The 15,258-nt window shown below is 41.0% G+C and overlaps 1 protein-coding gene across 3 annotated transcripts in view; it reads right to left on the bottom strand.

Annotated features, from left to right (window-relative positions):
- LRP1 (LDL receptor related protein 1) overlaps positions 1 to 15,258 on the bottom strand; it is a 337,681-nt gene that overhangs the window by 78,405 nt on the left and 244,018 nt on the right. For all 3 annotated transcript variants that reach the window (XM_032212335.1, XM_032212336.1, XM_032212337.1), the window contains 12 exons: positions 14,743 to 14,917; positions 12,402 to 12,496; positions 10,628 to 10,777; positions 8,412 to 8,555; positions 7,522 to 7,647; positions 5,631 to 5,762; positions 4,298 to 4,432; positions 4,057 to 4,186; positions 3,606 to 3,732; positions 2,530 to 2,681; positions 2,000 to 2,124; positions 1,475 to 1,846 (listed from right to left, as the gene is read on the bottom strand). In XM_032212335.1, the coding sequence (XP_032068226.1) occupies positions 1,475 to 1,846; positions 2,000 to 2,124; positions 2,530 to 2,681; positions 3,606 to 3,732; positions 4,057 to 4,186; positions 4,298 to 4,432; positions 5,631 to 5,762; positions 7,522 to 7,647; positions 8,412 to 8,555; positions 10,628 to 10,777; positions 12,402 to 12,496; positions 14,743 to 14,917 (1,863 nt within the window). The remainder of the gene's footprint in view (positions 1 to 1,474; positions 1,847 to 1,999; positions 2,125 to 2,529; positions 2,682 to 3,605; positions 3,733 to 4,056; positions 4,187 to 4,297; positions 4,433 to 5,630; positions 5,763 to 7,521; positions 7,648 to 8,411; positions 8,556 to 10,627; positions 10,778 to 12,401; positions 12,497 to 14,742; positions 14,918 to 15,258) is intronic.

Below are 15,258 nucleotides of genomic sequence, written 5' to 3'. Positions count from 1 at the left end.
GAAGGTCACATTTTATTCACACATTCCATTGTTTTTGAAAATGTTGCAGTGGTTTCTATGGTGATGGACACCACACATTTTTAGAAGAGAATGCATAAAGGAATTTTTGCATATTAAGTAGGAAATCAGAAGGTAATCCACATAATGAGTTAAGGAATGTGTATACCATCTCTCCAGCTTTCAGGTCAAAGTATCAAGATCTGCGTATCATCCAGTAATTTAATTCAGATGAGAATAAGATCAGAACAGTTGTCAAAAGGGCAGAATTAAAGCAACCTTTAATTCAACAGACTAGCCTGCAGCCTTTTGTTAGTGATAAACACCAGAGGAGGAAAACAAACTTATTTTATGGCTGAGACAAATTACAGGTGTTGTACTGTATACTTCAACCTCGATATATGGATTATTTTTTCCTACATTTTGAACAAATCATTAAGACACATAAGCTAGGATAATGTTACAAATGCAGCCAAAACAAGCTGTGGCCAAGTTTTTGCCTTATGAAATGTCCCTGACAGTGGAATGATGTGATCCATTTACAGCTGTACACTAGAGTCTTCATGAACAACACACTACATTCCAGAAATACTAGATAGGCTAGTGTTTCAGGAAGGACAAAACTGGGAATATATTTGTTTAGGCCACAATAAAACCAAGAGGGATCCTGGGGTGATTTTATAAGAAAGCTAAGGCAAAGCTGATGAGGGTTGCCACTTCTCTCCCCTAAACAGCTGCCAGAGTGGAATATTCCATTGACCCACCAACCCCTGTTCTTTTTAGCCCTTTCTTTCCCTCCCCTTATCTACATCACTGCTAGTATCCCTAAGTTGCATATCCCACTAGCCCAACTCCCAGATTTTCCCTGATCTGCTGTTTTCCTGTTCTTCCCTTACCTCCAAAACACAAATCTCTTTGCTTTGGACATAATTATCTGAGATCCGCTGTTCCGTATACAGACCACTTCATTCTTCCTACTCTCTTGCTACGGCTGAACTGCACCAGCTTCTCCCTCCTATTAGTGAACCGATCTGAAGGATGCACCAATTTCGGTGAAGCCCAAAGTGAACAGAAGCTGGACAGAAATTCCATCAATCAAGAAAAGTTGCACAACTATGTTCTCAAATACAGCTATTTCAGGAAATATTCTGACTACTGAAAGAACAACCAGTGAGCTAGCCTTTTATATGTTCTCCTGAATGCAGAGACTTACAATAGTCATTTAATATTCTGGAATTTTGGCTTTTAATAAAAGTGATCTGCTTCAACGCCACAGCACTGGAAATACGAGGCTCCCTGCCTGCAGATCTTGCAACCCACACAAAAATAATCTTCCCCTGTAATTGCGGTACTGAGAATTTCTCTTTGTAGTGACACATTTACTGTATTTCTGCAGCTTTCCTCCAATCAGATTGCCGCTTTGGTGGAAGCAGCCAGAAAATAAAAAGGGTGGGAGGGAACATCCAAAGTAACTTACTTTCAACTATAGTCCTTCGCCCAGTTCCATCATCATTGATTTGCTGGATGTTGCCAAAGTGAATGTCACTGTAGAAGATGCGGTTGCTTCCCTTGCTGCCATAGCGGTAATCAAAGGCCAAGGCAATGACATTTTTCATGTGCTCGCTGTCTTCAAATGGCTTAATGGGCGCATTGAGATTGTTCTCATCGGATAAGTGGATACTTTTGAGAATGGTCCGTTCTGAATAGAGCAGGTATCCATCGTAGTCACGGCAGCTTACACTGTCCTCCGAGAGCATTCCGTGGGCACAAGCACAGGTCCGCTGACCTCCTCCTCGATACAGACACAACTGCTGACAGTTGCCATTATTCAGTGCACACACATTGGTACCTATAGAAAAGAGATACAAGAAAAATTAGAGAGCATTAGGTTGGTTTACAACCTGTTTCTACGTCTCTGGAGGTTTTGCTTCAGGTAACAAATTCCACCTTCACTGTCCATACTGCCGCTCAATCCCTTGTGTGTGCAGGATTCTTCACATACCCTTTTGCCTGGCTCTGTTGAACACCTTGATGTCCTTCAGCTGCACTCCTATTCCTGTGCGCAGAGACACAATTTCTGATGCATTGTCCTTGCTGCCCCTCTTAATGGATCCATTTGCATGAGTCCTGGAAGGAGGCACCATTAAGCATGCAACTGTGAGATATTCTACCAGCATAGCTCTTACAAAGCAAAACACAACGAGGAAGCTATTGCTTATAACACTGTGACACAAATCTTCAGTTCATAAACATGCTTAAACGAGCATGCATTCTGATATATTACTTATCTTACACACAAATATTATGCCCAATCCATCCATACTTTACCTTAATTAAAAGATCTAAACACATGCACACCTGTAAACCTCAGCATATTTCCCCTTCAAAAGACCGAATAGATTTGCACGGAAGAGGTTTGAGAAAGATGTAACAATATAAATCCGTAATGAATATTGTTCAATCTGAACATGGAAGAAATGCAGTTGCTTGCAAAACATTTCAAGACATGGCTCTCAGCACTGAGACACAAACCTGTCACTCCAGTAGACATAATCTTCAAAGACAGATACTGAGAACATATCCATGTTGTTACTGGATAGGACAACCTCCCTCTTATCACCGGTCTCTAGGTCTATGCGTTCAATCTTATCTGTCCGGGCATCACACCAGTAAAGCTTCCCATCCTAAAAAGAGATCCAGATGTTAATCCATCTTGCAAATGATATAACACAACCGAGGATACCAAAGTGAATGTAAAATGCAGGCAACCAGTTCCCAACCGTGTATCATTTCCCCTACTCTCAGCTCAAATAGCAGTAACACTTAGACTTATATACCGCTTCACAGTGCTTTACAGCCTTCCCTAAACAGTTTTACAGAGTCAGCATATTGCCCCCAACAATTTTGGGTCCTCATTTTACTCATCTCGGAAGGATGGAAGGCTGAGTCAACCTTGAGCCTGGTGAGATTTGAACTCCCAAATTGCAGTCAGCCGGCAGTCAGCAGTAGTCTGCAGTACTGCACTCTAACCACTGTGCCACCAAGGCTCTTAATCATATCCCAGCAAGGAAATAAATGGACATATGAACTGCTGTGGGATGGAGATTGTTTAAAGCTGTGAAAGATCAGAAGTTGAGCAAGAACTGAGCAGGACTCCAACTCAGCAAGTGACATTGCTACGTCCCTTTTCTTAACACAAACAAATGCTTGACCATAGTGGTGAATATCTGTCATCTCATTTGTAGGATGAGGGTAAAGGTTCGTTCTCCGAGATTGTAGGTTGGTTTCTGAACGTTTCATTACCAAACTAGATAACACCTTCAGCAACAAACAAATTTGTTCAACAAACAAATGCTTTGCACAAAATCGGATTTTGCTGGTTGCATAATTCAGAATTGTTATGTATGAATTTTAACTTGCCACGATAATGAATTATGTTTCTGCATTAAAAGCACATAATCCTATTTATTTGCTCTTATTCTAAGGGTACAATGGGGAAAGGCATTCCTAAGATGCTAAAAAAGTTCATTTCTCAACTATGATTTTTGGTTGGGCAGACAAGCATCATTGTGTCTAATAATGTGTCTAACACAGCTTCAGGACCTTACTTCATAATCGACAGAAATCCCGTTGGGCCAGCTGATGCTGGTATTGATAAGGACCACACGCTCTGTTCCATCCAGCCGAGAACGTTCAATGCGAGGGTATTGGCCCCACTCTGTCCAAAAAAGGTATCTGAAAGAGTGGACACAGACAGCACCAGAACAATTAACATATCATATGTCAGCCACAGTTGTCGCTAGTTTGCCATTTTCGATGGTAGCAAAAAAAAAAAAAAAAGGAATAAAGCAAAAAGCCAACCCAATATCCATGCAAGATCTAGGAATAGCCTTTTCCAATTGGATGGCCTTTAAAGCATTTTGATGACTATTCCCACAACTGGGAGTCTTGCCTTTCCCCAGTCCCAATCCATCATCGTTCAAATGCCTCAAATATACTCCCAACCTGTTTCTATTATGACCAGTCTAAGAAATTGTGCTCAATGTAAAGGAATCTTACCCTTTCTCTGGGTGTACCGTAATGGCACGTGGCTTATCCAATCCTTGTGAAATCACTACATAGCGGAATGAACCATTGAGCCTGGCGACTTCAATGACATCAAAGCCCTGGTCTGTCCAATAGATATTTCCTGGAGGAAAAGAGATACAAGGTTAGGACTTAATGGATTGCTCCTTCCTTTAATTCTCGTGAGAAGGAGGGTTTCCTTTCCACACTCAGTTGCTCATTTTCGCAGCCACACCTGCAATCCAGTCCACGGCAATCCCTTCCACTCGGCCAATGCCGTTGGTCACGACATCCTCTCGCCAGGTCTGGTCCCGTTTGGCTCGACTGATTGTGCTCATACCCATGTCCACCCAATAGATAGTGTCATTATCTGAAGGAGAGAAAAACACATATGGCAGATTGAAAGAGGAGGTTTGGTGTGATTCTATGCAATGAGCAACTATTATTTGAGTCACCTGATAATCCCCCAAATCAGTTCCTGGGTTCCCCAAACCCATTTCTTTTCAGCACCTGACAGTACATTCAAATTAGTAAAGGCAGAGTAGCAGCTTTAGTGGGCCTCTAACACCTTTAGCCACAAAGACCATAAACAAAACATCTTGAGGAAAGTGCACAATCCCAGGCTTGAAGAAGTTAAAAGTTTAATTCTATCATTAAATTCTGGTACAATGTACACCGATAATTTATCTAACTAGCTGCAATATTGATTGGTATTATGCATATCATTCTAAGAATACTTTGGAGCATGACGCACTTAATAACTAATTTTTGCTTAATACACAGTTCTTCATAAATATACCGTAGTTGTTTCGAGGCTAAGACTTTGTCCTCATCAAGAAACAAATCTCTCGAAATAGTTGTTTGTTTGTTTTTTTTGCATACATTTACCATTTTAGTAAAATGCACTTAATTTCTTTTGTTCAATATGTGTTCTTCTTGGAATTAAAGTGAATGAATCAGCGAGTTTAGTCACATCTGTTTTTGTCATTACTTTGGCAATATACTGTGTAACAGCAAACTGATTCTGGATAGTGATTCAGAATAGATTCCAAGCAAAAGCTCAAAGCTGAATGCTAAAAAAAAATGGCTAGTGGAGGAAGGGCATTAAGTTAATATTGACCTGTTTATGCCCGTATCAACTGTTTCTTCTCCACTAAGAAACAGGGTTATGGCATTAACTATAACTTAGGATTGGCTTCAAGACTGTGACGGTTTTGGTTTATCTCTTAAATATAAATAACTTGTTTGATTACTGAAGACATTTTTAACCAGAGATGAGATGAATTATGGAGATCTCTGATTTCCTCACATGTGTTTTGTGGCTGGATTTTTCTGTAATATGAGGATACAGAATACATTGTATACTTTGATACCTCAATAGTTATACTCTGTTGTTGTTGTTTTGGCAACCCATCAAATTAACCATCATCTCTTCACAGAAAATCAAGACTAAGAATTGCAATTAGCCCAATTTCCCCATCAGCTATAGTGTCTTCCATCAATGCAGTTTCCTTTTCCAACTCAAGAGTCCCAAGAGGACTAACCCATTGCAGGTATTTGCCACTTACCAGCATGGAAATCAATGCCGACAGCCAATGAAGTCCCAGAGACTGGCACCAGTGCATCAGATTTGTCATTGGGATCCAATGGGATGCCGCGGATGCCCTCATGTACCGAGTAGAGGAGGAAAGAGCCAACACCTACATGGAAAAAAGAAACAGTCACAAGGTTAAAAAGTTTATCAGAAGGAGAAAGAGGCACAAGGAAGAATGTCTAGAATGGAAACCTTTATATGCAAATAGTCTCAGGTTCTATTCTGAGCATCTAATCTCAAAAGAATTTCAGTCCACAGAGCTGGCCTAAAAGTCTGCCAGGAGAATTCCAGACTAAAACAATCTTCCCCAACTTGGATCTGTTCAAGTTGTTTTGCTCTATAATTCCATGGGTTCCTGCCAATAGGCTGGAAAAAAAAGTAAAATAGGCACTATTTCACTAATGACAACAATCCTTAACAACAGCTGGGGTTGTGAGAAAACAACCCACACACATTTTTATTACAATCAAGAAGTGACCAAGGAATGAAGGCCTGTTTCAAGCTTCTTCAATATAGCATTTGTTTTTCAGACTTTCAGGGTCTCCTTTCCTCTACAGTCTGGTAGAGAAATTATTTTCAATCTGGAGAGTATGCTATGATTTTTCATCCTATCTTAAAGCTGTGGGATTAGTAAGGACCAAGATTTTGGGACATTTCAATAAATCTCTTAAGAAGCAAAATTAATGCTCTGAGTTTTGTAGAACTTAAGTATTCTATTTCCCCCTTAATTGTACTATTCTGTCCACTACTTCCCCATAAAACAATTGGCCCAGTATTTTGTGTGGTTTTGTTGCTTTTACAAAATGCAATGGACAGAAACCTTCATTTTAACTCTAGAATTTTAGCTGTGATCTATGTGGATGTATAGAATATATCCATGTGAACAGAAAGGAAATAAAATTAGTGAAAAGAAACTAGGTTTTAGTTTGTTGAAAGTTAGAACATGGAAACAATAAACCATACTTATTATCTTTTAACTCACCTAACTGCCTCCAGTCAATTATTACTTTAAAAGATAAGCAAAGTCAATATTGATTGAAATGTGGAGGAAACAGTTTATTTTTTAGCTGGACTCTGTTTTCCCTTTGAAAGGAAGCATTAGACAACTGCCAGGAATTCCTAAACAGGAACTGAACTATTAACTTTGTACCATCAATGTTGGTCTGTACAAACAATATTATAGTAGTAATGATTGTAGGTATTCCTTTCTAGTGTCATATCACATTCCCTGCCACCAGAATTATGAGATCATGATTAGGCTAGGACCCATCATCCACAGCCTTTTTAGAGTGCATCCCAGAGAAGGGAGAGTAGAAAGTTTAATCTTATATATAAATGGGCTTTCTGAATATCCCTTCTAGGATATGCCTTTCTTCAGATGTTCAAAGATTAATTGCTATATTCCGTGTGGGGCAGGGGGGGAATGTCAAGGACTGTATCCTATCATTTTTGGTCCTGTAATTCTATAGTTTTTCTCCTTCACATCTTAGGGCTGCATCCCACTTTATCTATTTTAGGTGACACCAGTGTTTTTCTTCCTCTCATCTAGTCTACATGAAAAATGAATGTGTGAAGAAGACAGAAGATATATTTAGAAACACATTTCTTGAAGGTAAAGTAAGCCAGGACTGACTGCAACTTCCCATTAAGAACATATGCAATTAAGGACAACTTTGCCATTTCATGATATATGGATAACATCACAGGAAGCTCATTAGAAGCCTCGGTGAGAAAACTGAAAATTCCACAGGCAGCAGAGGGAGCTGCCCTTCAAGATTCATACAGGCAAACTAGCCAAGTTCCAGGAACGGAGAACAACATCTGCAGGTCACATTCAGACAGAACCGCCCCTTATCATTGTTCACCTTCGCAGGACTGCTGCTCGCTCTTCAGGCTGTAGCCAGCTGTACACATGCAGGAACGAGTAGTGTCTGATGTAGGAAGGCAGAGTTGTGAGCATTCACCGTTGTTCACACTGCAAGGGTTGACACCTGAAACCATAACAAGTTAAAAGGGCACAATTATCACACAATATCAAAGTCCAGATTTTCTTTTGCAACCAGATGATCACATATATGATAATTTACAGCCAAACAAAAATCAAAGAAGGAATTGGCAAGTAAATGTCTCCAGGCATGAACACTTCTGAAGTTTCTCCCTATGACATCCTCTCCTTCCAAAATGAACCAATTAGTTGATTTAAAAAAAGCTAACACCTTCTCACACCACAACTGCATTTTGTGTTTCAAATGGAAATGCTAAACGTCGCGAGTCCTTTGAGACTGCCAAGAGTTTTGCAAGATTTTGGTGATGTTACCAGATTTAAACCAAACTTTTGGGTAAATTATACACCGTCCCACAAGGGCATGGGCAGTGGTACAATGACTCTCAAAAAGTATGGTTCATTTGTTCTAAATCAGTGGTTCCCAAACTTGGCAACTTTAAGACTTGTGGACTTCAACTCCCAGAATTCTCCAGCTAGCTCTTCTGGCTGAAGTCCACAAGTCTTAAAGTTGCCAAGTTTGGGAAACACTGTTCTAAATGATCAAAATGCCAACAATTCAAAACTAGACTTCCTAGGATTGGGCAGGCAGAGTGTGTGGATTTAAGTTCATACAATTTTTTTTCTGTGCTGCCTGGCCTAGGAATCTCATGAGTCTCCGTGATGCTTCCTTGCAACCTACTTCTTCAATCTCTCCTCTTGTACCTGGTGGAGCTGCCCAGCATCAGCACTTCAAGATCCCTCCACACTCACCCTGTTGTTGGATGATCTCATCATAGATTTTCATGTGCATTACAAGAGTGGTGCTGTTGCGCAACACGACTGCCTCCAATCCATCTTTCTTGTTGCAGGTGCCCATTTTTTCAGAGGCCTGGTCAGCCCACCACAACTTATCACCTAAGTGAGAAAGGGGAAGCGTACACATGCCATGAGGGAATTCACAATTGAAAAGAATGCAGTTGGCTCCCCACTTGATAAACTTACCATGTAAGTTATTATTACTGAAACTGCAATTCTTTTCACAATTCTAGAAATCCCGTAAAAACAAGGGTTATATTGTCCCTATTTTACCAATATGATCTTAGGGAAGAAAGTGAGATGGGAAGAAGAATGAGGTGAGGAACCTTGGCCAGAAGACTGAAAAATGATGAGTTGAAAGATTTTAGTTGATTACAAAGTTGATTAATCAAAAGAAAGTTACAGGTTTGGCTTAAGACAGCAATCTGGACTGGAATTGCTGTTGTTAAACAACAAAATCATACAGTGCAACGTCATATGACTGGGGTGCTTAGCAATGGCAATCCTGGCAGTACTGGTTGCCATCATTAAGCGGGGCCAATACAGGTTGTCAAGCAAGAACCTCACACGACTGTGATTTCTGATTTCCTGCTGGCTTCCCCATTGACTTTGCTTGTGGGAAGCTGAAAGAATGTTGGAAATTATGATCAATGTGCTTGTGACAGCATCATAACTGCAAACTGGGTGCCACCTGAGCAGATTGTGATTTTGTGATGATGGGATTCTGCATTGGATGGAACTATGAGGACCTATTGTAAATGCATTCATTCATCACTACGATAACTTTGAATGGGGAGGCATATTTAACACAATAATCCTCACTTACCAATAGTAATTGAGCCTAAATGTTTTGTAACTAATCATCACAGTTGTAAAGTGACTGTAAATGTTGTGTGACTGCACTGAATGTTTTGTGACTGCACTGACTTAGGACGCGCAGCTCTGGCACTCCTAGTTATTGTTAGGCAAACCCCGTGCAGTTGCAGTATCCTACAGTCAAAGATCTTGCCACCTGCTGGCTTGCTGGCTTCGCCATTGATTTTGTTTGTTGGAAACCAGCAGCAAATGTCAGAGATGGTAATCATATGACTGCAGGATGCTGCAACCTTGTAATTGTGAGCTGGTTGCCAAGCACCTGGCTTACATTATATGTGACTGTGGACACAATGCGACAGCCACAAGTATGAGGACCAGTTGTAGGTCTCCCTTGTTCAGCACAATTACAACTTTGAATGGTTGCTGAATGAATGGTCATTAAATAAGGAGTAACTGAACTCTGTAGCACTCGCTGAAATTTTAAAGGGTATGCTTCTGCATTAAGATACTTTTCATTTGATTTTTATCCATCAAATGCAATGAATCCAAGAACTTTAACCTTGTAATACTGAACTACATTAATTTTGTTTCAAACCAGCAAACCACTTATTTTAATTTAAACATGGGCTATGCTGGCTATGGCTGAGAATCTTGAGGACCTGGAATTGCACATCCAAATTTGAGTTGTTTCATTTAGTGTATATGTAGACCAGTTAAATATTAGTTTCCTCAAATTGCTGTAGCATTAGTTTGGTGGTTTCCTGGCTCTGGTATTAGCCAGGAAAATCTATTGTCATCCCTGTGTATGTAAATTAAGAAAAAGATTAAAAATGTGCTTCCACACATCCAGCTATGAAATACAGGTATATTATATTAAAAGTATTGTTAAAAGCTTTAACAATCATGCTAAGTTGTGCGTAGGTACTAAAAGGAAGGGATTTAACTTTTGTAGCATCAGTTTATTTTAATACTTTTAACTCTTCATAAAATACATTTTTAGCAATAGTAAAATAGATTAAAGAATATAGTCCCCAAATAAGTTATATGAATACTAACGCAGTACATCTTAGATATAGATGCTTTCAACTGGGTATTATGATGAAAACTATCATGGAGATTTAATTATAGAAATCACAGCCTCAATATGATACCTTTCGGAAAACAATGTAGTAATTTCTGAATGCAGAAGACCGCAATGTTTTGAAACAAAAGCAAAATGTCAGAAATGAGATCTCTACTATAAGCCACAAAAAGGTTCTTCATAAATGAGCCCACAAAAATGAGAAATAAGATCTACTCTCCATGCAAATCACAGCATGGAAAAAAAAACCCATACATTGTCCACTGTCTCTTACCCATTATAGCCAATGCTGTGGCTTTGCGTAGCTGGTTCTTCATAGTCTCCAACACCTCCAAACCACTGCCATTGAAGTTGCATCTATTGATGGTGCCATTGCCAGAGCTTATCCAGTATAGCTTGTTTTCTTTGTAGTCAATGGAGAGCCCTAACATTTAAAAAAAAAAATTTATTTTAGCATGGACTCAAAAGAGTAAGCAGCAAGGGTAGGTTGTACCTAAAGCGTTGTCATGGGTGGCTTTAAAAAGTAATAGACCAATTGGAAGAAGGAGCAATCTGTCATTTCTGATTGTATAAACTAGACACCTGCACTGACATTATGGAGATGATACAAATTCTACCATTTCCATGAATTTTATCAGGGACGTGCAGTCACTAGAGGCAGGGGAGGCGGGGCCTCACCAGTCTCCTGAGGGAAAGAAAGAATTTTAAATAATTTTTTTAAAATAATTAAAGCCAGGGTAGTTGCTACCAGATTCAAAGTCACAGTGGCTTGGTGTCTGCTCTCAGTGTTAACAATGGGAGGAGGCCAGATAAGTCGGAGCCTCTTTTGCCTAAGGAATTGTTCGCCTTTTAAAAGTTAAGGCGGAGTTAACAAGCGAACACTTTCATATGCAAAAGAGGCACTGATTCTCCCGCCTCCTGATCAGGGAGCAGCGAATCATGCCTTAGGAGCTTACGTTGATCACGCTTACATTGGCCGGACAAGAGGAGAGTTGAGAGAGTTTCCACAGCTGGAAAAGGTGGATCAGACGGAGGGAGGGGGGGGTTCAAATTTATTGTAATTTAATTTGTAATTTGTAATTTAATAAAAAATTTAATTTTTTATTGTGAGGTTTGTGTGTGTGTGTTTTTTTTCTTTCTTCACAGCGGTGGGGTCGGAGGAGGCAGGGGGGCGAGGCGGCGGAGCACGGAAGCGGCAGGGACGTTCTCGCCGCTGTGTTTCAACAGGCCAGGCATCTCACATTTATGTCCGCCATAAACGCGAGACACCTGGCCTGTTGGACACAGGGGGGAGGAATTGGCTGGGTGGGCTGGCTGGCTGGGGAGGGGAGACCCCTTTAAAGCCCAGCACCGAGCGGGGAGCAGGAGGCGGAGGAGAGCGGTGAGTCCAGGCAGGGAGCAGGTCGGGCGGGGGTGGGTGGGCTGGCTGCAGACTGGGGCAGCAGGATTGTTCGTATGAGGAGGCGGGGGGGCAAGGTGGTGGAACGCGACGGCGGCGAGAAGCATCTCAGATGGAGCCGGGACATCCGGAAGGCAAGCCGGAACTTAAAGGCATGCCGAAGTTCCGGCTTGCCTTCCGGGTGTCCCGGCTCCATCTGAAATGCTTCTCGCCGCCGTCACGCTCCACTGCCTTGCCCCCCCTGCCTCCTCATACATACAATCCTGATGCCCCGGCCTGCAGCCAGCCCAGCACCGAGCAGGGACGAGGAGAAGGAGGAGGAGGAGACCGGTGAGTCCAGGCAGGGAGCAGGTCGGGCGAGGGGTGGGTGGGCTGGCTGCAGGATTGTTCATCGGAGGAGGCGGGGGGCAAGGCGGTGGAGCGCGACAGTGGCGAGAAGCAACACCCCCGCCACTGTGTCCGACAGGCGTCTCACGTTTATGTCCGCCATAAATGCAAGACGCCTGTCGGACACAGTGCCGGGGACGTTGCTTCTCGCCGCTGCTGCAGTCTTGCCTCACCAACGGTAACCGTCACCGCACGTCACTGAATTTTATCATCATTTCACATAATGATGCTATAACAGAAACCATGCAAATAGCTTCCATACCAACAGGCCCTTTTTGGTTTGTGAAGAGAAGGCTGCGGTTGCTTCCATCCATGTTGGCGACATTGATGCTGTCTCCATCTGTCCAGTAGAGTTTCCTATGAAACAAAGGAATCACCATTCAATGCTATACCCTTCCCCACATTGGCTGATTATCCCCTGGAAATGTCCCTGCCATTTGCTTTCCACTGTCAAGAGTTGATCTGAAGAAAAGAACACCTTAAGTAGGGTGGTGGACAGCAAATCAAAATTTCTATCCTTTTCTTCCAAACATTTTGTCAAGTAGAAAAAAGGTTTATATGAATGTTTCTCAACTTCAGCCAGCATGCTCCCGGAATTCTGGAGTTAAAAATCCACCCATCTTAACGTTACTGAAGATGAGAAACGCAAAAGAGACAATCAACCAGCCCAAAAGAAAAGAAAAAAGGCTCCAAACACTTCTCCACCAGTAATCAGCACTCCGGATCAGCATAGATTAACTCCAAAGTTAACTTCAGACCAACAGTCAAGTAAACAATACCCAATCAAGAAACTGCCAAAGAGCCATCAGTAAACAGCCCAATCAAAGAATCTCCAAGACCTCCCCCCCTACAGAGACAGGCAAGTTACCAGAATATAAACTGAGAGCAAACAACACTCCTTACTCCTTACTCCAATTGATGATGTTCCCTAGTTAACAAGAAAACAAGCAAGAGCACCAAGGATCCTTCCAACACAGGTATCTGCAGCCTCTTGCCAAATGAAAAATAGTTTACCTTGCTTAATAATATGTCATAAACTAGCTGGTATGTTCACATTCACACATACCCAGCCCTTGATACATCTCAAGACAGATTTTCAGTCGTGAAAAGCATCTCTCTCTAAAACAGCTTCTTTATACCATTCAAAAAACAGCATTTTTATTTCTGAAGGAAGCTAGATTCTTGAATGCAATTATATTCTTCTTCCTATTGGGCTGTGGATGGTCTGAAGATGAAGGAAGAATGTCTAGATGCTACAGAGCCGGTTATGAGGCTTAGGCATCAAGTAAATCCACTTAGGCATGCCTGTTGGATTCATTCAGAAATTTTAAGAAATAACTTCCCAAACCCTAAGTTTTGTTTTAAAAAGAGGACAAAAGAACAAAACAGAATAGTCAAGTCCTAAGTATCTTGCAAGAAGAGCTTAAAATAGAACAGAACAAGCAATACTTAAGAACTTCAACACATGCCAAAGAAAGATCTCCTCCAGCAAAAAATTGAAGGTTATACCAAAACACCTAAAGAATGTTATATTATCTTACTCTGGAATTATGGGACCTATGTCATATTACTGTATTTTTTGGAGTATAAGACACACCTTTTTCCCTCAAAAAAGAGGCTGAAAATCTGGGTGCATTTTATACATTGAATACAGCATTTTTGGCCTTCTGAAACCCCGCCCCCTTCACCAAAATAGCCGTGCATTGCCTTTAGGAGGCTTATAGAGTGGTCCTGGGGGCTGGAGAGGGCAGAAATGAGCAAAAAACAAACCGTCTATCCCCCAGCCCCCAGGAGCATTCTATAAGCCTCCTAAAGGCTATGCATGCCCTTTTTTTTGACAAAAAACGGGCCCATTTTTGCAAAAAACAGGCTGGTATTTTTTGCTCCCCCCCCCTCCCCAGAGCACACTACAAACTTCCTAAAGGCTATGCATTTTTTGCCCTCTTTTTTGACAAAAAAGGCCCATTTCTGCAAAAAATGGGCCATTTTGGGGAGGTCTGCAGAATGCAAAAACTTTTTTTTTTAAATTTGCCTCTTCAAAATCTTGGTGCATCTTATACTCCAGTGCGTCTTATACGCCAAAAAATAGGGTATGTTCCTGCAGATCCTAGGGTTACAAAAGGACATGTATTGTAGAAATAAACCTTATTTCTCCTACTTTTTCTACTTTTCTTTACTTCTAAAAGTGAAAAAAATATGTTAAGAAAATCCAGTCTCTGTAAAATCTTGAGAAAGAAGCAGGGAAATTGCATAATTGCCATTCCAATTTTTCCATTTAATTCCCTATTCAGATTATACATTCACTGTGGAAACATACACCGCTCTCCTCTGATGTATTTACAACAAGGAAGCAGGTAACTTTAGTTTCAGGTTTTAACATTTCCCAGATAAACTGCCATTAGTTGTAATTGAACTGTAGTGAAATAGACCAACAGTAAAACTCAATTCGTGGGTCTTGTTTAAATAACATGTAGTTAATATATTCAGAAATAATACTAAAAAGCTATTAATTTAAAAGGAAAGTGAAAGTGTTTCAGTCTGTTTTTCAGAAACTCCATCCTATTGTTTAACTTCGTCAGCATTCTTGGTTGATTCAGACTTACCCTTTGAGAGGATGAACCACCAAACAATGAGGTTTATCCAATCCCTGAATCACAGCATTCTTAAAGGAGCCATCTAGACGGGCAACATTAATCTGTTTTTTATTGGCATCATAGCTGGTCCAGAAAAGGTTCCTTGAGACCCAGTCCACAGCCAAGCCATGAGCGTTGGGTAAATCTGCGAAGTAATAGACAATGTATTTCTTTAACTGCTGTAAGCTGCCCAAAGTCATATATGGGTGGCTATATAAATCAAATAAATAAATAGGCATAAATGTGAAATCCAGAAAGGCACAAAGAAAGTTAGGATGTGCTGCCAGAGGGGGCCACATTGCCCATTTATTCCCTTTTAGGGAACAAAGACTGAAAAATGATGGGAGTTTTGTGAGATGTCTCTATGTTGGTATTTACACAGCCTCAATGAATCCTGCAAAAATATCTAATCCCTGATGTAGAATAATGATAAGAAACTGCAAGGAATATAGATGTAGCAGACCTGCAGGGTGAGCCTCAGGGTGA

Source organism: Thamnophis elegans, chromosome 2 (genome assembly GCF_009769535.1).
Source record: "Thamnophis elegans isolate rThaEle1 chromosome 2, rThaEle1.pri, whole genome shotgun sequence".
NCBI lineage: Eukaryota > Metazoa > Chordata > Lepidosauria > Squamata > Colubridae > Thamnophis > Thamnophis elegans.
Note: the sequence above shows the minus strand (reverse complement) of the source record. Positions and strands in the feature narration are given on the sequence as shown.